General features: G+C 45.6%; 1 protein-coding gene across 1 annotated transcript in view; it reads left to right on the top strand.

Annotated features, from left to right (window-relative positions):
• Window positions 1-2,976: 2,976 nt before the first annotated feature.
• Window positions 2,977-24,710, top strand: part of NPSR1 (neuropeptide S receptor 1) — a 791,066-nt gene continuing 769,332 nt past the window's right edge. The window contains exon 1 of the mRNA XM_063924892.1: window positions 2,977-3,217. Within this exon, the coding sequence (XP_063780962.1) occupies window positions 3,071-3,217 (147 nt within the window). The 5' untranslated portion in view covers window positions 2,977-3,070. The remainder of the gene's footprint in view (window positions 3,218-24,710) is intronic.

Below are 24,710 nucleotides of genomic sequence, written 5' to 3'. Positions count from 1 at the left end.
AATCCTCGGACAGCACAGAAGGCCAACAATGCCATCACATGGGTCAACGAGTTCAATTCTATTAGCACTAGGACCACCAGTGCAGCTAAAAAAACTGTGGCCCATTGTGTCATCTGACTTAGATCTCCCTAATTTACACAAAAAAAGAATAATGCCCAGCTATACGAGGGGACGTAACATACGGGATTTTGTAGTTAGAACTGACATCACAAATTTCAAGAGTACACCCACACATTTCCTTACTAGAAAGAATGGGTGCTATAAATGTCTTGGATGCACCACGTGCACGTTCATGTCACCTGGGGATTCCATCACGCACCCCTACTCAGGGAAAAGGTTTCCTATCAAGTGGCCCCTGACATGCAGCACTAAGTTTGTAGTGTATGTGATTATGTGCCCGTGTGGCACTTATTATGTTGGTAAGACCGAGTGCCAATTTAAAATTCGGATGGCACAACATAGGCAGGCAATACGCAATGCCTTGAATTCAGGGGTGGCAGAACAACCGGTAGCCAGGCATTTTCTAGAACAAAAGCACAACATGGCGATGCTTAGACATAGGGTCATTGACCATGTCCCCGAGTCCAGTAGAGGAGGGGACAGGGGGAGAAAATTGATGCAACTTGAATCCAAGTGGATTTTTAAATTACAGACGCTCCGTCCGAAAGGACTGAATGACACACTGGGCCTTGTTCTTTTCTTATGATGGGCATTAACCCTGCAGTATATGATTCTTTCAATACCTGAGTGGGGATACAGTAGTGTAGTTCATACATATGTCAAATGATGACGCAGAGAAGGGTCGTGCCTAGACATATGATAGAGGTCCTTGTTCAGCACTGCAGCAAAAAATTCCATAGATAAATTTTTATGAAAAAAAAATTTAATTTTTTTTTTTTTAAAAAACTTAGAGTTATGATTTCTTTTAAAACACATTGTGACGGAGCACACCTGCTATGGAGGTTTTTGTCGAGTGCACTGTTTATGCACATTATTCTGCAACACTTGTAGGCTATTTAGGTTTGGTGTCCGATGGTCACCTTGTCCGAGAAAGATTGTTTACATATTGTTATTTATATTGTCCACATTGTTTATGTTGCACATTTTATCAAATTGAACACATTCATTCATATATCTAGTGTTTGTAATGTTGTGTATGTATTATCATGGTATTTATGTGTTATTGCATGAAGCATTTTTGTGTATCTATAAAGTTTTTCTGTTTGTTTATTTTCAGCGTCTCCTTGACAACAGAGCCGGGTCCCGGGACGTCACATCCACCCGACGTCTTGGTAGTTGGTGAGAACGTGGGAGCTGAGCGTGAGCCAGGCTTTGTGTTGCCATGACTACCGTTCGGAGCTCTGTCGCGTCATCACCTCTCCGCCGCCGGAAGCCGGAAATGACTGACTGGAGCCGCGGGCAACGTGCCGAGGGAGGACGCCGCTGGTGGGAGGCTTTGGGGTAAGTTAGGTGTATTTAAATGTTTTCTGTCACATTTGCAAGTTGTTCTGAGGAAGGGGAGCACGTCCCCGAAACGTTAACCTTTTTGCCAATACAAGGATTTTTTCACTAGCCTCTGAGTGCCGCCTCATTTGTTTCATGTTGATACTGGGGTATCCCTCCTGGGTGGAAGGCACCGGAGCAAGACACAGGTGGCCAATCTAGGAGTGCCGGAGTTTACAACATGTATATATATATATATATATATATATATATATATATATATATATATATATATATATATATATAAATTGTGTTAATAGGTGTTTTTTTCATTGCAAGGAAAAGCTGTTAAAAATATCATAGTTGTTGCTGCATTATGATAAATAGGCACTTTAGTTTCCTTTGTTCCATTGTTAAACTTACTTCTTATTGGTTATGATTGGATCCGGTGCTCCACTATGAATTTATGCTCTGCTGTATGGTTCATCTGGGGGTATAAGAGGGGGATACAAAGTTCCTGGACCCAAGCCTCCCAGGAATGTGTAATTGTGCTCCCAATATGGAGTGTCAATGTCCACTCAGCTACTCACAACTCCCATCCTCCCAGTACTTAGACCCAACCGGATGTGATACAGAAGATAGACATTAAAAAGGTTGACAGCATTAAGTTGACAGTCAAATGATCGACAGCGTCAACAGGTCAACATTCAAAAGGTTGACATGAATATGAATTTCAACACATTTTTTTAATGTTAATTTGTGTTTTTAAACATATTTAACCCAAGGTGAAATTCACTCGCCACAAGGTTCCTGAAGGTAATATTTTGTGACATGGATAGTAAATGCCACAAAAGTTGCATAAATATGAAAAAAAAAACGAAAAACACGTGTTGACCTTGTCGACCTATTGACTGTCGAGCTTTTGACCCTGCCGGACCTTTTGACAGCTGAACTTTTGATCCTGTTGACCTTTTGACCCTGTTGACTTTTTTACTGTCGACCCTATGGTGTCAACCTATTGACTGTTGACCTTGTAACTGTCTATCAACCACCCCTCGACCCAACCAATCACTGTGAGCCTATGGACCAGGGCAGGTGCCTCAGTTTATTCATTACATCTCTGGGTAAGAAACATTACAGTAACAATTAAAGTATTCCTGTTTTAATATTAATACATAGGCACAATATTTGAAATGCTATAGAAGCACATCTGCAAGGGAGAAAAATCCTGTCAATTTTCCAGGAATCTCTATGAACTGTGCACAGCTGAAATAAAATGAGCTTACATATTTTATTTTATATGTTGCAAGACATTGTAATAAATGATCAGTACATCACTAACAGCAAAATGCTGAAGTGCATATTATGTGTCCTGTTGTTTTTGTCTGCAATGTGGGAGTATGTGACTATCTTTTTTTTTTTCATTACAGGGCTCCGTCAATGATGATGCATACAGCTTCAAGTGTGGCTTCTGTTTCTGTTCAAGTGAATCTGTTCACAAGCTATATGCCTCAGTTAGCCAGTGGTGGAGCAAAGAAGCTGTGTTCACGTTTGTGCTTGGAGTTCTCTGCTACTGATTCCAATATAAAGAAAAGCAGTGGTTAGTTACTGCGCAGCCAGACTTGCAATGCAAGTTAGTTTTACTGAAGCAAGTCTTGATTTAAATGGCAGCACAGAAAGGTTGGATTTAATTAATGCGACTTGTACATCAACAATTTCATCTACAGATGCTGGAGAAGAAAGTGAATGGCAATCATTTTACACCTCCTTTAAGGTATTGCTGTCAAGCATATATTACACTTGTTGATCTATGTATGTTATGCATGTTTGTTTTCTTGCAAGACAAAATCTCATTGTTTGTCATAGTTTTACTTCATTTTATGCTGAAGCATTTCACATTGTTCATTCTTAATATTTCTTAATATTTTGCTCAAATGATGGTCTTCCATTTATACAAGGCTTTATATTTTATGTAAATACTACAACTACTACTACTACTGCTGCTGCTGCTACTACTACTACTACTACTACTACTACTAATAATAATAATAATTGATTATGTTAGGTATACTCGCATCAACTAAGAAAAAAAGTTAAGTTAATTCCTCGAAAAGAACCTTTTCTGACACAATAAAATGAATGGAGCGAATAACTTTATATAAGGAAAAACAAATGCACCTATAAAATAGCAACTGTAAAAAAAAGTTCTAGCACGCTTTTTAGATATAGATATATTTTCCCCCCTAAAATACATTTTATTAATATGCAAATTACTTCTTTAAACCTTCAAAAACTATCTCCAACACTTTAAGATAAATTTTCTAGAAAGACTGAATATATTTAGAGAATATTTGTCATTGCAGTAATTATCTTCAAAGAAACAAGCTCCTACACAGCTGACTGGGCATATTAGTAGCTGCGGAAGTGTCTGCTTTTAACAAATTACTGTACATGTCATCTGGGTGCACATATTTACGTGTACACATTGTATGTGTGGCATATGCCAATAGCTCATAAGTTAAAATGTTGTTTTATTTGAATGCATGCATTTACTAGCAATTTCTTGTCTGGGAGCCTTTTTTAAACAACTAAGCAAAACTCATCATAGGACCATTAAACCCCAAAAATAAAATTTTCACATATGAACCATATTAGTAAATTTCAATATTCAGGGATAACCTAACTTTCCATTGCAACTTTTGTTTTAAAATATTACAATGTCACTCTATTAGAGACATCGGTAGGTTGTCTAGAATCATTGGCATTTCTATAATGGGTGCAATGTGTGCGGGGCAGTGTGTGCCTGGGTCCAGGGGTCCCACACTGCACACACTGCACCTATGGTATGGTTAATTACTCAAACAAAACAACAAAATCCTCTCTGTGCATGCGCAGTAGTGATTAGTCTCCGATACATGCCGGGCGCCTTGTTTCCGGAGACCTGCACATACGCTGTAGACTCTGTCACAATTTGTGATTGACTAAAAAAATATATATCGAAATTCAAACAAATTCGATCATGTTAGAGTTGTTTCAACTTTAGGCAAGGACATAACCACATGGTACATGGATAAGTCTGTTTACACATTGTAATCCATGTGAACATGTTACATCTTAATTGAATATATTTTATTCTACAGTGAACAATGAAGTCGAAAATCTTTAAAATACTGTGAAATTAAGTAATTTATGCTTGAACATGTAACATTATAATTATATTTGTAATATTTTTAAGATTGAATGTCTAATAAAATGAGTGAGTGTTGATTTAAACCAAGGCAAACATGAACGAAAAGATCAGCTGTCCTCAAACTTACAGTAATTGGCAAATGTGAACTATTTAAAATTGCATATTCAGATTTGCAAATATTGAAGACAGTACCATGAACATGCCCAAGAAACTAGAAAAGGTCTTGATTACAATTTTTTAAGCATCTCTAGTGGCAAGAACCTGCTAATGAATTCAAAGCTGTACAGTTGTTACGCACACCAGTGCTAACAGGAGTATACCGGTGTATGAACAGAGAGGGAAGCGAAGCAAACGAACTCACAGACAGTATAACATAACATACACAGGAGGTGATGGAATAACTAATAAACACAAAGTGAACGGAGAAGCCTAAAGGCTCAGGAATTGGGTGTCTCCCTAGTGTCAGGAATGCTCAGATAGAATAGAGCGGACAATGAAGCGATGTGTAGTGATTTAACATGTGGAGCACCTGAAATGATGTTGCTAAGAGCAACAGAAAAAACCCCAAAGGGTTACCAACGGGTGTTGGAATAAACTCCTTGGTCAGAGATAGAAATATAGACACAAGGAGAGTATCCACAATCCTAACCCCCACTTGCAGGGCACAGGTTCAGCTTACTGCCACTAAACTGACACCTGGACGCCCATCACAGTGAGGGAGGATTAAGCAAGCAGGTCTGAGAGTACAGCCGCAAACCTACTGGGTTCACAGAATAGCAAAAGAACCCCAGCAGGTCAAACAACTGACTCCAGTCTTACTGCTAGGTCCGGATTGGCAGAATGAAGTACCGAATCCCAAGGCCTATACGCAGTAAGCAACAAGTAAATACAAAGTCACACAGTACTAGCTAACTCTCTGGAACTGACTAACAAACAAAGATTCAGCAGCATTTGCCTAGCCTGAGAGGATGGTTTATATAGCAGGTGCTGTCCACGCCCCACTCAGACCTCACAGACTGTGAGCACAAAACCAGCGCCGGATTCCCTGCCGTGCACAGAGCCTGTAACCACTACACAGTAAAAACCCGGACCGGAGTTTCAGCTGCGCTCAGGTTACTTCGCCAACACTTGCCTCCCGGTTGCCATGGCTACGTGGCAGCACAGAGCAGGAGATCCTAACAACAGTATAATGAAACTAATAGTAACATAGGGAATCATTCAGACTTATAAGCATTGGTCGAAGTGGAAATTTTGAAGTGGGGGTATGGAAACTTGAAAGAGGTATAGTGGCCACTCCGGGGTGTACTTTTGTGCATGCCAAAAGCATGTGAACCAAAAAAGGGTCGTGGTCAATCACAAGAGGCATGTCCTTAAGAGGCACTGGGTGAGAGGGAGGACACATGGTAAAGGAAGGACTAAGGGTGGCAAGGGCGTTGGGTGAGAGGGGGGATGCAGGGTGGGAGGAGGACATAATGGGGAGAGAGACCTAGGAAGGGGGGAATGCTGGGTGGGAGAGGATGCAGGGTAGGAGAGGGACATATTGGGGATTGGGACACTGGGTGGGAGAGGATGCCGGGTGGGAGAGGGACATATTGGAGATTGGGACACTGGATGGAAGAGGGTTGTAGGGTGGTAGAGAGGCACCAGTTGAGAGGGGGGATGTGGGGTGTGAGTAAGACATATTGGAGAGAGGGACAGAGGAAAAAGGGGGATGCAGGTTGGGAGAGGGGCACCAGGTGAGAGGGGGGATGAAGGGTGGGAGGAGGATATATTGGGGTGAGGGATAGAGGAAGAGGTGGGAAAGAACGCAGGGTGAGAGGTGGGACACAGGGTGAGAGGGGGTGCAGGGTGAGAGAGGGAGTGCATGTTGAGAGAGGATGCAGGGTGAGAGATGGGGTGCAGGGTGGGAGAGGATGCAGGATGAGATAGGGGTGCAGGGTGGGAGAGGATGCAGGATGAAATGGGGGTGCAGGGTGGGAGAGGATGCAGGGTAAGTGGGTGGGGGTGCAGGGTGGGAGAGGAGCACCAGGTGAGAGGGAGGATGCAGGGATGAGTCAGGGACATTAGATTCTTGGGGGAGTCAGAGACATTAGACTACTGGTGGGAGTCAGGGACATCAGACTACTGGGGGGAAGTCAGGGACATTAGACTATTGGGGGGAGTCTGGGACCTTAGATTACTAGGGGGAGTCAGAGACCTTAGACTACTGGCTGTATTACACACTACCAGTGAGACCTACTTGATGGGTGCATGGCAGGGATCCAGCGGCAGCGGGGAGGGGAACCGGGCACACCCCACATGGATGCCCAGCATGGATCCAGTTGCAGAACAAAGGAGTACTGGGAGCACCACACGTGGACACCCAGCATAGATTCAGTGGCAGAAGGAAGGAGTGCACCACACATGGACAAGCAGGACTGCAGGTAACCAATGGCGATGGCGGCAGTGACGGGACCAACAGCACCTCCAATACAGAGTAGCTCTTGCAAGTGCAGCAGGCTGGCCACCCCCCCCCCCCCCCCCCCAACCCCCCTGCCTCCTGCAGCACAGGGCTGCACAATAAAAACCACTTTCTGGTCAGTGGGAACAACGTGCCGCCGCATACCAGCCCACTTTGACCACTGCTTATAAGGTAATACGGTAATACGGTGGTTAGCATACAAGTCCGATGGTGGGGACACTTGCACATGTGCAGAACGAGTCCTGCATCCTTGCACGCAGTGTTCGAGAGTGCCATACAGAGCAAAGACAAAAAAACAGGCAAGATCAGAAACACAATGGCAAATACTGTATACTTAGTAAAAAAATGTGAGCATAATACTGACAAATACTGCAATTAATACAAATTTATACGAATACAACCACAAAACATAAAACTGTTGGAATAATGCCAGCACATACTAAAAAATACTAAAACAGGATAAAGAGTCAACACAGTGTGAGGGGAAAAACTTTAGGAGGAAGGGTCCTGCTTTTGAAAGCTTACATTATAACAGGGAATGGGAAGTGATGGAGTACTGGGCAGATACTGTACAAGGATTAGGGCTGTAGGAGAAAATACCTGATTAGGCAGATATCCAGAATGCAGGGGTGAATTAATTAGTTACTGTATGAGAGAATTCATGAATCATGGATGTTGGGGGAGAGTTTAATAGAATGAGGGAGAGCATTGTATTATGGTTTGTGAGTAATGTTAGAAGGTAAGGCCTTACTACCATGTCTATTATATCTACCTTACACCCACACACTTTCACCTAAAAGTTAGGACAATATAACCAAATCCACTAATGATACATATAGTTCTCACTGCATCAAGTGAAGAAAAAGATATTTAACTATCTATCAAAATAGTTTTAGTTTTAGAAAGACCCTCCAAAGGCAAAATGTGCTATTATACATTACACTCTCTGCTGAACACTTCAGGTTGGATGCATTAAACTGGGGGCTATTAGGTTCAAATCACACCTACAACTGATTAATCAATACACTACTGTATGCCAGCATTTAATTTTATCTCTGTTACTAGTTTTATTGTACAGTCCATTAGTAACAGTTATTATGGGGAGATAAAAGGCTTTCTTTTTATAGCATCTTTGAATATATATATTTTTTTATAGTTAATTATATAGTAAAAACCCAGCAAAATTACTGTAGGAAACTTTACATTAATTTTACATTACATTTACACAGTTAGTTCCAGACTATTACTATCCTTAAAATGTAATTAGTTAGCCCTTTTGAGCATAATAATATGAAATATTTGAATTTTCAATTTAGAGAAGTGATACATCTGTAAATAAAAGCTGTATTTTTTTGCTTTTTTAAAACAATGTATTAATTGTTCAATATATATATATAAACAGACATGAATACCTTATATATATATATATATATATAGATATCTTAATAACTAAGAGTGAAAGACAGAGGCGGAACTACCGCCTCTGTCCAGGGGCCCAAAGCATGTAATGAGTCAAACTAACTCATTACATGCCGCTGTGTGCTGCGGGCAACCGCTGCCCACAGCACACAGCCGCCCAGAGAGGAGAGGAGCGCACTGCAGTGGCACGGGGGAGAAGGAGGAGGAGGGAGGTGGAGGAGGGAGCCGCAGCAGCGCTTTGTTACTGGTTGAGGCGCTGCTGCTGCTGTCCCTCTGCTTCACTATAGGCTGTCTTCCGAGAATAGCCTATAGTGAAGCAGAGGGGCAGCAGCAGCAGCGCCTCAACCAATAACACAGCGCTGCTGCGGCTCCCTCCTCCACATCCCTCCTCCTCCTTCTCTCCTGCCCGGGAATCGTGAGCAGAAGCTGCACTGAGGAGCCTGAGCCAGCGAAGAGGGAAAGTATAATTCTTTCTTTCTTTCTTTCTTTCTTTCTTTCTTTCTTTCTTTCTTTCTTTCTTTCTTTCTTTCTTTCTTTCTTTCTTTCTTTCTTTCTTTCTTTCTTTCTTTCTTTCTTTCTTTCTTTCTTTCTTTCTCTTTCTTTCTTTCTTTCTTTCTTTCTTTCTTTCTTTCTTTCTTTCTTTCTTTCTTTCTTTCTTTCTTTCTTTCGACTGTCTGCCGCAATGTGTAAAAAGGGGGAATCTGTCTGCCGCAGTATGTAATAAGAGGAATCTGCCTGCCGCAATGTGTAAAAATGGGGAATCTGCCTTCCGCAATGTGTAAAAATGGGGAATCTGCCTGCCGCAATATGTAAAAATGGGGAATCTGCCTGCCGCAATGTGTAAAAAGGGGGAATCTGCCTTCCATAATGTGTAAAATGGGGAAATCTTTGCCGTAATGTGTAAAAAGGGGGAATCTTTGCCGCGATGTGTAAAAAGGGGGAATCTGCCTGACGTGATGTGTAAAAAGGGGGAATCAGCCTGCCGCAATGTGGAAAAAGGGGGAATCTGCCTGCCGTAATGTGTAAAAAGGGGGACGCTGTCTGCCGTAATGTGTAACAAGGGCACGCTGTCTGCCGTAATGTGTAAAAAGGGGATGCTGTCTGCCGTTATGTGTAAAAAGGGCACGCTGTCTGCCGTTATGTGTAAAAAGTATATGCTGTCTGCCGCTATGTTTAACAAGGGCACGCTATCTGCCGTTATGTGTAAAAAGTGTACGCTGTCTGCCGCTATGTGTAACAAGGGCACGCTGTCTGCCGTTATGTGTAAAAAGGGGATGCTGTCTGCCGTTATGTGTAAAAAGTGCACGCTGTCTGCCGTAATGTGTAAAAAGGGGGATGCTGTCTGCCGTAATGTGTAAAAAGGGGAAGCTGTCTGCCATAATGTGTAAAAAGAGGAATCTGTCCGCCGTAAGGTGTAAAAGGGTCTCTACCTGGTGTAGTGGTGCTACTGTGCGGCGTAATTTGAATAATGGAGACTACTGTGCACGGTTTTATGAATTGGTATTATTTTGTGGCCACACCCCTTCCCCACGAAGCCACGCCACTATGTATTTTTGCGCGCACCTACGGAGCGCACTGCCCCTGTTTTGCATGCAGGGGTGGGGCTCCGATGCCGTTTCTTGCACACAGTGCAAAAATAGTTACGGCACCGTTGCTAGGTATCCATTTCCCTGGCCCTGAGCAGGTCCCGCTCACCAGATCCTCTCCAGGGGTGAGGAGGTGGACTTGGATGGGATAAGGGGGGGGCAAAGCATTTTTTCGCACCTGGGCCCACTGCTCGCTAGTTCCGCCACTGGTGAAAGATTAAGCCTTTGCAATTTAACATGCCTATGACAGAAGAATAATTCAATAAATCAGGTAGTCCTAACAAACACAAAAAGGAAACAGAGAGCAACATGAAAACACAAAAACATAAATGACATACAGTACTGTAGGTGGCAGGACTGTGGGGCAATGAACACATCCGATCTCAACATTAAAGAATGCATAGTTCTCCAAACAATAAATCAAAGCTACTGTTTTAAAGAGATTGGTTAGAGAATGGAGGGGGAGGTGAAGGAGGAGAAGGTAAAAGGAGTGGGACACCAATTAAATAATAATTATACGATTAAAAAAAAGGAAGAAGAACCCTCAAACAGGTGATCAAAATATATGGTGGTGTGAGTGTGATATAGTAAGTAAAACCTTAAACCTAAGGTGTAGCTGGTGGTTAAAGAACGAACTAGTAGGTTCAAAAACCTTTAATATAGATTCTTATGTTTCTGTATGCAGAATATCCCATATCTTATATTTATTTATTTACTTATTTATAGAATGTTTCTAGGTCTCGTAACGCTGCACTTCTATCCATGTATATGAAATTTAAATCTCTTACCTAAGTTCTGCCAGTAAAGGGGAATTAGAAGAAGGTCCATTTATATAAGATTAATTTATGAACCAATGTGACTACCACTGACAACTGTGGTTAGACACCTGCTGTAGAGGCAGGAAGTAAATTTGGCAACCAGGAGTCAAAATATATATATATATATATATATATATATATATATATATATATACACAGTTATAGGGTCAGGATTCAAAGAAAGGCGAGGGAACTAAAGTTTTGTATCAGAATCTAAATATCTAACGACAGGTCCAGAAATATGGAGTACAGTTTTATTTTTATGGCTTTCACTTTTTTTTTCTTTGCCGTTTTTTATTATAATTTTTAATTTGGGGAAACTTATTTTTATTTATTTCCCCATCTTGACATAAATAACATTAACCAATGTACTGTAAACAGGATCTAAAATGTTTAGTAGATAGGAAAGGCGGTCATCCAGGGTCCCCCACATATTAGGGGCCCCCACACTGCAGCCAATAATGCCCAGGCCCAGCACTCGGTAACCAAACCTGGCCGGCTTCCAGCAGCAGGGCACTGCAGTGTCAAGATTTGTGGGTGGGAAGGGTGCAGGGCTAACGCTATGAAGTGCCTGATCCATCAAAGACCAGTGCTGAAGTCTAGCCAAGCTGTAACAGGTACTGTAGTGTGTCTCCCCCTTCCTTCCTCTCTCTCTTGCACTCCTCTCTCTCTTCCTTTGTCTCACCCTTTTTTCTCTCCCATACCCTTCTCTCTTTCACTGACGTGCGGCCTTTCTCTTTCTCTCCCTGACACTCGCTCTCTCTCCCCCACCCTCTCTCCCTATACACCTCTCTCTCTCCCTCTTTCTGTTGCACCCCTCTCTCTCTCCCCCTCTCACTGTCTCTCCCTCATTCTCTCCCTGACACTCTCTTCCTACCTCCTCTCTCTCTGTCTTCCTCCTCCCTGACACTCTCTCTCCTGCTTGCTCTCTATCTCTCCTTCTCTCTTGCTTCCCTCTCTTGACGATGGCTATCCACTTTCAATAGTGTGTTGCGGTCTGTGGCTTTATTGTACACTCATGTTACCATCTGGTTGTTCAATAATTTTCTATTAACAACTATGGATGAATTACTGCAGGAGTATGTGAACTGAATAGGGAACTTTATTTTATTGACTCTTTCCATCATTGAGAAAACAGATGATACATCATCTTTCCAAGGATTAATAAATCTACAGTATATACCTTAAATATACAATTATTTTGTCTGAGATTGTAGGGTTATTCAAAAACATTGCTTGCGTGTAAGCAAGCATATATTACTGCTCTAATTCTGAAATTCAAATTTGCCATAAAACAGAAAATAGTTCCTAATAAGTACAACTTCCAAGAGTTGTAAAATAAGTGGCTATCCATTCTACTAATTTGGATTTTGATCTAAAAAGTTCTTAGTTGCTGTCAAGTCATCTGCGTGCAATATTGAAGTATACAAACTTTTGACATCAGCTGTGCATAGTAGTGTCTCGTTGGTCAGGTTCTTTACCTCTCTGAGTTTATTCAGGTGGGAAGTGGTATAGCAGAAGTAGGTAGCTTGTTTTATAATAAATGGTTGTACTAAATGATCTAAGGGTTGAACATCTGATTGATATAAAGAACCCCTCACAGAAATGGTGGGTCTGCCAAAGGGAATCACTGGGTCCTTATGCAGTCTCACAGATCCTGGTCTATGAAACCATTGTTACTATACCATTGAAATTATCTTAGAAGAGAGATCAAGCTGTGAAGGTAAAAAATAAAAGACCATACAGATCAGCTTTATTTCAAGAAACTTTGAAGTATGTTTAATATGAACTTACTTTAAGATGTTGTGACAGAATTAATCTCTTGGTGTTTGTATTGTTTGTATTTATGAACAAAAGAAGTTTACAATGTTTTTGATCCTTATGACATTCAACTAATAGCATGGGATAAAGATATTGTGTGTGTATATAATATACTCGGGTTCGGTATGAATTACCGATGGCCGGGATGCCAGCCGTCAGTATATCGACAGTGGCATCCCGGCCACCAGTATTCCATCGGCAGGGTGAGCGCTAGTAATCACCTTCTAGGCTCAATGTGTACACCCATACAGGGAGAACCACCTACCTCGTCGATATTCCGGCGCCAGAATTGTACCGCTTTGTGGGAATCCGGCGTCGGCATTGTGGTCACTGGGATCCCGTGTTGCAGTATGTTAACCGCTTCCCATTACTCCATAGGAAGCGGCACTCACAGTACTCCCACCATAAAGAATCCACACACAGACTATGTAGCTGTCACTATTGAAGGCATGGGAGCAGAGGCTGTACAAAACTGTGCGCCTTAGGATGCTCTGGGACAGTACAGAGAGGCAGATTCATATAGAGGCATATGCAATTGCGGTCGAATTCCCAAAAATGTCGAAAAACGGGACATTTTCGCCCAAAAAAAAATTTGACAATGCAATTCAGTACTTTTCGCCAAAAAAAACGGACTTTCCAAATTTGACTTTTTGAAATTCGACATTTGTCAAATTCGACATTTCTGCAATGGTACAAATGGGGCAATTCGACAAAAGTATATTCAATTGAAGATTGTAAATTCGACAACAGTGCTTTTAGACAGTAAATTCGTCATTTTCAATCCGCCACACTTTGCTGGCGGAATCTAATAAAAAATTTTTAAAACATGCGTTTTTTGTGATTTTTTAATTGGTAATAGCATATCTATTGATATTAGAAGGGATTAGGTACTTGGTTTGTCTATTTTGGAGGCACAAGTATTATTAATATATTTAAAAAAAATATATATATATTTTTTTTAATGGAATGGTAAAAATCTGAAGAAAAAAAATGCGTGGGGTCCCCCCTCCTAAGCATAACCAGCCTCGGGCTCTTCGAGCCGGTCCTAGTTCTAAAAATCCGGGGGAAAAACTGACATGGGATCCCCCGTATTTTTAAAACCAGCACCGGGCTCTGCGCCTGGTGCTGGTGCAAAAAATACAGGGGACAAAAAGCGTAGGGGTCCCCAGTATTTTTTACACCAGCATCGGGCTCCACTAGCTGGGTAGATAATACCACAGCCGGGGGTCACTTTTATACAGCGCCCTGCGGCCGTGGCATTAAATATGCAACTAGTCACCGCTGGCCGGGGTACCCTGGAGGAGTGGGGACCCCTTCAATCAAGGGGTCCCCCCCTCCAGCCACCCAAGGGCCAGGGGTGAAGCCCGAGGCTTTCCCCCCATCCAAGGGCTGCGGATGGGGGGCTTATAGCCTTTGGAAAAATGAAAGAATATTGTTTTTTCAGTAGTACTACAAGTCCCAGCAAGCCTCCCCCGCAAGCTGGTACTTGGAGAACCACAAGTACCAGCATGCGGGAGAAAAACGGGCCCGCTGGTACCCGTAGTTCTACTGGAAAAAAAATACCCAAATAAAAACAGGACACGCACACCGTGAGAGTAAAACTTTATTTCACACATGTCGACACACACATACTCACCTATGTTCACACGCCGACCTCTGTCCACTTGTCCAAGTAGAATCCACGGTGTACCTGAAAATAAAATTATACTCACCTGATCCAGTGTCCTGTGGTCTTTTATTATAATCCACGTACTTGGCAAAAAAAAAAAATGAACACCGGGACCAGGCGGACTGAAAGGGGTCCCATGTTTACACATGGGACCCCTTTCCCCGAATGCATAGACCCCCTGTGACTCCTGTCACAGAAAGGTCCCTTCAGCCAATCAGGAAGCGCCACTTCGTGGCACTCTCCTGATTGGCTGTATGCGCGTCTGAGCTGGCAGACAGCGCATCGCACAGCTCCCTCCATTAGTTTCAATGGTGGGAACTTTGCGGTCAGCGGTGGGGTTGCCCGCGGTCATCCGCTGACCGCGGGTGACCTCACCGCTGACCGCAAAGTTCCCACCATTGAAAGTAATGGAAGGGGCTGTGCAATGCGCGTCTGAGCTTAGACGCGCAGAGCCAATCCTGATTGGCTGAAGGGACCTTTCTGTGACATGAGTCACGGGGGGTCTATGCATTCAGGGTAAGGGGCCCCATGTGTAAACATGGGACCCCTTTCAGTCCGCCTGGTCCGGGTGTTCGTTTTCTTTTTTTTGCCAAGTACGTGGATTATAATAAAAGACCACAGGACACTTGATCAGGTGAGTATAATTTTATTCACAGGTACCCCGGATCGTCGGCGACATTAGAGACGTGGCAGTCGGCGGGTCAACATAGGTAAGTATGTGTGTGTCGGCATGTATGAAATAAACTTTTACTTTCACGGTGTCTGTGTCCTGTTTTTATTTGGGTATTTTTTTTTCAGTAGAACTACAGGTACCAGCGGGCCCATTTTTCTCCCGCATGCTGGTACTTGTGGTTCTCCAAGTACCAGCTTGCGGGGGAGGCTTGCTGGGACTTGTAGTACTACTGGAAAAAACAATATTCTTTCATTTTTCCAAAGGCTATCAGCCCCCCATCCGCAGCCCTTGGATGGGGGGACAGCCTCAGTCTTCACCCCTGGCCCTTGGGTGGCTGGAGGGGGGGACCCCTTGATTGAAGGGGTCCCCACTCCTCCAGGGTACACCAGCCAGTGGTGACTAGTTGCATATTTAATACCACGGCCGCAGGGCGCTGTATAAAAGTGACCCCCGGCTGTGGCATTATCTACCCAGCTAGTGGAGCCCGATGCTGGTGTAAAAAATACGGGGGACCCCTACTCTTTTTGTCCCCCATATTTTTTGCACCAGCACCAGGCGCAGAGCCCGGTGCTGGTTTTAAAAATACGGGGGATCCCATGTCAGTTTTTTCCCCGGATTTTTAGAACCAGGACCGGCTCGAAGAGCCCGAGGCTGGTTATGCTTAGGAGGGGGGACCCCACGCAATTTTTTTCCGGGTTTTTTCCCGTTTTTTTAACATTTTTTTTTAATCTAATCAAAATCCGTCAAATCGGCCGTTTTTCGACAGCAGGACTGTCGAATCCGTTTTTTATTGAATATGTTGAATTCCGGCACCCACCTGCCGGAATTCGACGGTCGAATTGTGTCGAATTAAAAAATGGGCGAAAAATTGCCGCGATTCGCAGGCAATTGCATATACCTCATAGTGTGCACATAGAGACAGGAGAATGGTGTGATGCATGAGGCTGAAGGCTAAGGCTTAGTGTTTTCATCCAATTAAGGCATGCATATAATAGAGGGTGGCTGTATACCTAACAGTGTATAACTATTCTATAAAATGGCCCCTGTTATGACAAAATAGGGTGAATTATTTTTAATGAATAAAAATGTAACTGCAATAACAGTGTAAGTAAATAAAATAGCTGAAATGTTTCTGTCAGAAATGTGTATGTCTCTCAGTGAGGTAGTGATGTGCTGCTATCAGTGAGGTAGTGACACTGCTGTCAATGAGGAAGTGATGTGCTGCTGTCAGTGAGAAAGGGATGTACTGCTGTCAGAGAGGCAGGGATGTGCTACTATTCTGTCAGTAGTCTCTCTGTGAGTGGTGTTGTTGTTCAGTGCCATAACTAGACATTTTAGCGCTGTGTGCAAGAAAGGGCATCGGCGCCCCCCTCCATGTAAAAAAGGGGCAGTGCGCACTGTAGGCACGTGCAAAAAATATAGGAGCATGGCTTCATGGGGAAGGGGTGTGGCAACAAAATAATACCAATTCATATTACATATTATAATAGTTTCCATTATTCAAATTACGCCGCACAGTAGCGCCACTACACCAGGTACATCCCCTCTTACACATTACGGCAGACAGCGTCCTCTTTTTAAACATTACGGCAGACAGCGTCCCCTTTTACACATTACAGCAGCCAGTGCCCCATTTACACATTACGGCAAACAGCTTCCCCTTTTTACACATTACGGCAGACAGCGTCCACTTTTTACACATTACGGCAAACAGAGTCCCCCTTTTACATATTACGGCAGCCAGTCCCCCTTTTTACACATTACGGCAGACTGCGTCCCCATTTTTACACATTACAGCAGACTGCGTCCCCTTTTATACTCATTACAGCAGAGTCCCCCTTTTACACAATATGACAGCCAGTCCCCCTTTTTACACATTAAGCCTGACTGTGTCCCCTTTTTTACACATCACAGCAGACAGCGTCCCGTTTTTACACATTACGGCAGACAGCGTCCCCCTTTTTACACATTACGGCAGCCAGTGCCCCTTTGCACATTATGGCAGACAGCGCCCCCTTTTTACACATTACGGCAGGCAGCGTCCCCTTTTTACACATTACGGCAGACAGCGTCTCCTTTTTTACACATTACGGCAGACTGCGACCCCTTTTTTACACATTACAGCAGACAGAGTCCCCCTTTTAAACATTAGGTAGACAGACCGATAGACAGACAGACAGACAGACAGACAGACAGATAGATAGATAGATAGATAGATAGATAGATAGATAGATAGATAGATAGATAGATAGATAGATAGATAGATGATACTTACCATCTCTCAGGCAGTCAGGCTCCTCAGTGCTGGCAGTTCCGTGTGGCAGTGGAGAAGGAGGAGGAGGGAGGGGGGAGGGGGAGGAGGGTGCCGCAGCAGGAGGAGCTGTAGCTGTACCTCTCCTTCAGCATTGGATGGCCGCCGCCGCTGTGAATGCTGGGATGAGGGAAGCACATCCCAGCATTCACAGCAGCGCCGGGCCAGCCAATGCGGAAGTAGAGGGACTGCTGCAGCGGCCCAGCTACCAATTACATAGTGCTGCTGCGGCTCCCTCCTCCACCTCCCTCCTCCTCCTTCTCCGCTGCTCCCTCTCCTCCTCCAGCACAGGCGGCTTGTAATGAGTCAAATTGACCCATTACAAGCTGCTGGCCATTGCGCCCTCAGTGAGACTGCACTGTGTGCCAGGCACACCTGGCACACACATAGTTACGGCACTGCTGTTGTTTACAATTGGAAATAGTTACTGATGTGACAGTTGGAAGCCGTTCAAAGCTGTGCATTGATTGGAAAATAATGTGCTGTCATGTGGTTTATATGTCCACTCATGTTACTGAGGCCCAAATGTATTAAGCCTTAACAAGAGATAAAGTGGAGATGGATACAAAGTGATAAATGACCAGTCAATCAGTTCGTAACTGCCATGTCACAGGCTGTGTTTAAAAAATGACAGTTAGGAGCTGGTTGGCTGGTACTTTATCTCTCTTTATCAGTCTCCACTTTATCACTTGTTAAGGCTACATTTAGGCCTGAGTTTTCTGTAATTATGCCAGTAACAGTTATTTTCCGTGGGACCTGTCCTTTAGCTTTGGAGAACTTGCCCAAATATCTCCTATATAATAGCCCAGATCTGTGACTTTGTGATTAATTTGCTAACACTGAGCGTAGTCACAACAGTGGGCGGAGTTAGTCAAATGAGTCACAGATCTGGCAAAATCTATAGGAGACGAGGAGCAGAAGCAGATAGTATGGGCATGGCACAGGCATTAGTGCATACCTCCCAGCTTTCTGCAGGAGCTTTCTTCAGATAGAAGGAGGGACACACACTCGACGAAAAGGGGGCGTGGCTTCACGGGAGGGCCCCATTTTCGTCAATGAGGGGGCATGCCCAGTGCTCTGTGAGCTGCTGGCATGCCCCCAGGGGCTGATTATGAGTCCGGGGGGGCCAGGGCACTTGAGACAGGGGAGCCCTATCTCATCGCGGGCCGCGAGGCCACGCCCCCTTACGCAAATTCCGGGTTTTTTTTTTAATGGAATTTTGGCCCCTCAGCTAGGGGTAAATCCAGAGGAGGTGGTCGCTCCCACCTACACACCCGCACAGGCAGAAGAAAGCAGGGAGACTGCTGCCTCCCTGCAACACCACAGACCTGCCAACACGCAGCAGCGTGTGCTGACAGTAGCACAATGCTGCCGTTGTTGCTGGCAGTACGGGGGGGGGCTTCTGAGCTGGGACAGAGCTACTCGAGCCTGGGGGCCCCCTAAAACTGTGGGGCCAACGGTACGTACCCCCTGCCCCCCCCCTTAATCCGGCTCTGCTGCTCTGCTGCTGGAACCCCCCCTTAATCCATACCCCCTGATGCCCCCTCTCCCTCTGTCTCCACTATTCACCGCTGCTCTGCTAAGTAGAACAGCGAGTACAGGAGCTTTCCAACTGACCCCCCCCCCGTTACTGCGGGACACTGCGACCCGCGGGTGGGACAGCGGGACAGACCCAAAAAAATGGGACTGTCCCGCGAAAATCGGGACATTTGGGAGGTATAAGGGTGTGTGAGGGGGTATGCCGTACAGACAGACTGGCACCAGCTCACTGTGTGCTTGACCCCCCCCTCTCTGGCGCGGAGGAGCGTCACTTTCTGGCACACTCCACGCTTCTTAGCTGCAGTTTTGTGGGGCACTTGCCGCTGTGCAGGTTCCGTACTGCCTCTGTTATCTCCAGCCCCGGCAACCCCACCGCTAGCTGCAGCGCTGCCACCTACAGTGAGGTGCGCCCAGCTCCTTCACACACTTTAGCCGGCGGGTAACGCTGCAGAAGTCCGAGCTGCTTGCAGGCTCCGACCCCCTCCTCCCTCCAGCCGCAGCATCTCCTGGGGGCTAACCAGTCACTCCCAGTCTCCCCTTACCACAGTGCCCGGCAGCTGCGCGAGGTCTGCGGTGTGTGACTGAGGAGGGGGGGAGGGATGCGGACGGGCAGAGGAAGCAGGACTCCAGCCTAAGAGAGTCAGCCATGCCAAGTCTCCACCAGCAGCAGATCCCAACAGGTTGGAGTGGAACAGCAGCAGCCAGCAGCAGTGACTCCGGTAAGACACATCTGTCTGTCACCACTGTTTTGTCCCTAATACCAATCTCTCCCGTGCCCTGTGTTCTGTCATGTCCCTGTCACCCCTGGCCTTGCCCAGCCACCCTTATCCTGGCCCTTTCACCCTTATCCTGGCCCTGTCACCCTTACCCTGGCCCTGTCACCCTTATCCTGGCCCTTTCACCCTTATCCTGGCCCTTTCACCCTTATGCTGGCCCTGTCACCCTTATGCTGGCCCTGTTACCCTTATGCTTGCCCTGTTACCCCTATCCTGGCCCTGTTACCCCTGTGCTTGCCCTGTCAACCCTATACTGGCCCTGTCACCCCTACCCTGGTCTGTCACCCCTATCCTGTCCCTGTCATTTCTGTCCTGGCCCCGTCGCCCCTGTCCTGGCCCCGTCACCCCTTTTCTGACCCTGTCACCCCTGTCCTGGCCCCGTCAACCCTGTTCTGACCCTGTCACCCCTGTCCTGGCCCTGTTACTGCATACCCTCCAACTACCTTTTTGGCAGGTACAGTACCCGCAGCACCTCCAAACCTCTCCCCAATGCACCACACCTCCGCACCTTCCCCTCCACCCCTCCCCCACACGCTGTGCCTCCAGACCCCCTACACCACCCGCGGCTCCCACTCCTCCACCCCTTCACCACCAACAGCACCTCCAGGCCCCCTCCACCATCCACCCCCTTTATATATCTCCCCCCACACCTGCCCCCCTCCTCCCGCAGCATCTGCAGACACCCTCCTCCATCCGTGGTCCCCCCCTCACCAACCCCTCCCCCACCAATGGCACCACCGCACCTGCCCCTCCACCACCAGCAGCACCTCCGGACCTCCTTCCCTATGCGCCGCACCACCCGTACCTGCTCCTCCCCTACCCATGGCGCCTGCGGACCCCTACCCCACCCCCGGCACTCCCGCCCCTTCCCATCCCACAGCACCTCCAGAACCCTTCACCCATCCACAACATCCCCACACCTGCCCCTCTCCCACCCATGGCACCCCTGCCCCTCCCCCACCTGCAGTGCCTCCGGACCCCTCCCCAATCTGCATCCCCCACTCCTCTGCCCCTCCCCCACCCGCAGCACCTCCCGACTCTTCCCCATCCGGGCCCCACCCCCACTTCTGCCCCCCCTCCACCTGCAGCATCTACAGACACCATCCGCAGTCCCCCCCGCACCCGCTACATTCTGTACATCGTGCCCTGCAGGTGCTGTTCACGCCGTCGCAAGGGGCTGCGCCTCCTTCACCATCGCACGCCCTTTCATTGTGCAATATTTAACCACTAACAAAGGAATGCAGGTAATACTTTATATAATACAAATATTGAACCCCAGAAAGGCATGCAAGGGTTAAGGGGGCGTAGCCCCTTGCGACGGTGTGAAGAGCGCCCGTAGGGCGCGATGAAGCACCTTGTGTTAGTATATTGAGCATTGGCATGGAAGTGCTAGCTAAGATGCTAATATTCTCCATATTGCCCTATTATTTATTTTTTTACACTAGAAATGTTCGTCACTTCCGGGTAACTACTTAGTGGAAAGACCCATATATGTGTTGCACTTCATGCTTCCGTTTGCCACACCTTGTGCCTCCATAAGTGTAGAGACTTGTATTTTGGTGGCATCACTTCCTGAGTGCGGCCAGTTCCAGTCGGCGCCCACATGACCATGCATAAGCTGACATATTGCTGGTACTCAGGTAGCTACAGCACAGTGGGTGAGGTTTGTTTGTCCTATGCTGTGGTGGTGCTTCTGTCCTGAGAAAGGCCAGTGACTTGCCAAAATGTCAACTTGCTATGCTGTAAAAGGTTGTAACACTAACATTTGTTGAAAAAGACCCTGGTGAGGAGTGCGCTTTTATTGTGTCTATATATATATATACTTGCAATTGTCGGATCGGCACTCTCCTAGCGATGGATATGTTGCTCAGGTGCCATCTGGAGGAATTAATGCAGGTAGCAAACTGTGTAACAAACAGCGGCACTCAGAGACTGACACAGCGTGAATAAAGTGCTGGTGCTTTTAATTCATGGCTGGTAACTCCAACGTTTCGGGGCACGCAAGCCCCTTTTTCAAGGTGAGCCAAATACAAAGTGTGAAAACAGTGCAAAACATTTACCTTTATGGTGAGGAGGACCCACGTGTGGGAAGGTGTGCAGCGTCCTGGGGAGCCTGGAGCTTCCGCCCTGGATGTGGTGACGTGTCAATGCCCCGGTCACGTGACCTCCAGCGTGTCCCGGGCCGTCACGTTGCCTTGGCAACCAGACGCTCCTTGGTTGCCATGGATGCCTACGGCAAGTGCGGGTGCTGGGGTTGCGGAGGAAGCGTGACTTCAGGCTGAGGGTGATTGAGAGTGAAATGACAATTACATAAAATAGGAAGAAACTGTTACAGTGTGCTGTCGTAACATACAGCATACCAAAAACAGACATGATAAACTGGATTAAAAGATCACCTGGTAGTCTAGCACTAGCAATCTCATAATGGATCAAAGAGTCATTAATGATAAACACCTAAATTATACAATACTATACCAGTGAGAGAAATACATATTAAGCGGCACGCATAAGTCATAAAGTGTGAGGGCTGATGGGTCTGGTACATGATCAGAAATGTCAACAATACAACCGTCCCCATAGTCAAATGGTGGAGACAAGTGCTAATAGATATTACTCAGAAGACACTCCATTGGATTCTGTCGTTAAGACCTTTCGGCCTCACAGTGTCCAATCTATACATCCACGTTGCTTCCCGTCTAAGTAGGGTGGCTGCTCTGTCTCCGCCTCTTGGATTAATGGGGATATGGTCAATAATTTGGAACTGTAAATCTTTCAACGTATGTTGCTTCTCGACATAGTGTCTGGCCACGGGTTGTTCCGATTTCTTGGATAAAAGTGCTGCTTTTAATGCGGACCTGTGCAGGGCAAATCGCTCCCTGGCATTGCGTATGGTCTTGCCTACGTACTGCTGTTTACATGGACACGTAATTAGGTAGACTACATGAGTTGTAGTACAGGTGAGTACGTGCTTGATACTGTAGGAAGTCCCTGTGGAGGTGGATTTGAACCTTGTGCCAGTGATCATAGTTTTACAGGTTTCACAGCCTAAGCATTTATAGCAGCCTGATGTTTTAGTTAGAAAATTAGTGGTAGGCGTGGAATCAAATCCTGTGATGTCTGGATGTACCACAAAATCTTTAATGCTTCTGCCTCTTCTGTAGCACATCATGGGTCTTTTCCTCCTTAGCCCAGTTAGGTTCTTATCGGTGGAAACTATGGGCCACAGTGCATTAAGGGCCCGTGGAATTACAGCACTGGATGTATTATACTGTGCCACGAATGGTACAATGTCATTACTCTTCTTGATGGTCGGAGTTAGAAGTTGTTCTCTGTTTGTCATCAAGACTTTTTGTTCGTTGGTGAGTAATAATTTGCTGTTGTAGCCTCTCTGTTTGAACCTTGTAGTGACATTATCCAGAGCAGATTCCAGTTGTGTCGGATCACTGGTAATTCTGGCTGCCCTCATGTATTGAGATTTAGGAAGCCCCTTTTTGAGGGCATTGGGGTGATGGCTGTTGTATCGTAATAAGGTGTTTTTGTCGGTTGGCTTATAGTACACCTCAGTATGCAACATGCCGTCTTTGATGATGACGTTAACGTCCAAATAATTTAGTTTAATCGGGTCACACTGCAATGTGACTCTAATGGTGGACGGTCTGTTATTAATGACTCCGATGAACTTTTCAAACCTTTCTTTGCCTCCGGTCCAGAGCAAAAACACATCATCTATATATCTACAATAATGTAGTATATATTGTGAGTAAACATCATTATTGAAAAACATAGCCTGTTCTTCCTCTAACATAAAGACGTTAGCAAACGAGGGAGATACATTGCTTCCCATGGAGCAGCCGCTTACTTGCCGATAATACTTTCCATCGAATAAAAAATAATTGTGGGTTAGTATCAGTTCGAGTAATCGCAGGAACAAATCATGATCAAGATTGCTCATATTGGCTTTGGTTAAAAACGATCTCATTGCCGTTAGCCCTTGGTCGTGCGGAATGCAGGTGTATAAGCTACAGATGTCAACTGTGCAGATGATGGTTTCCGCGGGTATCGCATCGACTGTCTTGAGTAGATTTAAGAAGCTGGTAGTGTCCTTGAGGTAGTTTGGTTGCGCCAGGATGAGCGGCTGCAATATACTGTCCAGAAAAATGGAGATCGGCTGATAAAGTGCTTTGTGCGCAGAAATTATCGGCCTGCCGGGAGGATGATCTAAACTCTTATGTATTTTGGGGACCAGAAATAACAGGGGGACCACAGGGAAATCTTGTTTGAGCGCTTTGCATAGTTTGCGGGTTATTAACCCGGTATTGAATGCTGAATCAAGGATGTTATCCACTTCAATTTTGAATTGTTTGGTTGGATCCGCAGTCAGTGCTTCATAAACTGATGTATCACCCAGCTGGCGGTATGCTTCCTGTTTATAGTCGCTTAAATTCATAATGACTATACCACCCCCCTTGTCTGCGGGGCGGACCACTATATCCTTGTAGGTGGCAAGTTGCTTTAGGGCTTTGAATTCAGAGCGTGACATGTTGCGATGATGACTCTGATTAGCCTGGGTGTACTTCATCAAGGAGTGATGGTGGTAGAGGAAGCCGGCAGGGAATTGAAAATCACCCGTGATAAAATTCAGTCTTTTGAACAGGAACACCATACACTACTCACTTCTGATAGCAATCAAGCATCTATCAAGAAACTACAAATGGCCTGCGACAATCACAAAAAAGAATTGATCAAATTCAAACGGGTCAAATTATTGACAGTCCAGGAGGATTATGAAACTAATCGAGTTTATCGATGGCTTTCCGGGGGGGAACCCGGTGAACATAAGCCTTATAACCACCGATCGAGATTCAGCTGGCGTAGAAGAAGGGAGGAGAGGCAGAAAGGCAATGCCACCTCCAATAGCGACAGCGATTTCGTCTTAGCCGACTCAGAAGGTCCCCCAGAAGCCCAGGATCCCCCTTTAGGGGCAAAGCCTGCCACAGAAGCAGG

This window comes from Pseudophryne corroboree, chromosome 5 (genome assembly GCF_028390025.1).
Source record: "Pseudophryne corroboree isolate aPseCor3 chromosome 5, aPseCor3.hap2, whole genome shotgun sequence".
Lineage (NCBI taxonomy): Eukaryota > Metazoa > Chordata > Amphibia > Anura > Myobatrachidae > Pseudophryne > Pseudophryne corroboree.
The sequence above is the reverse complement of the archived record's forward strand: the minus strand, read 5'-3'. Positions and strand labels throughout refer to the sequence as shown.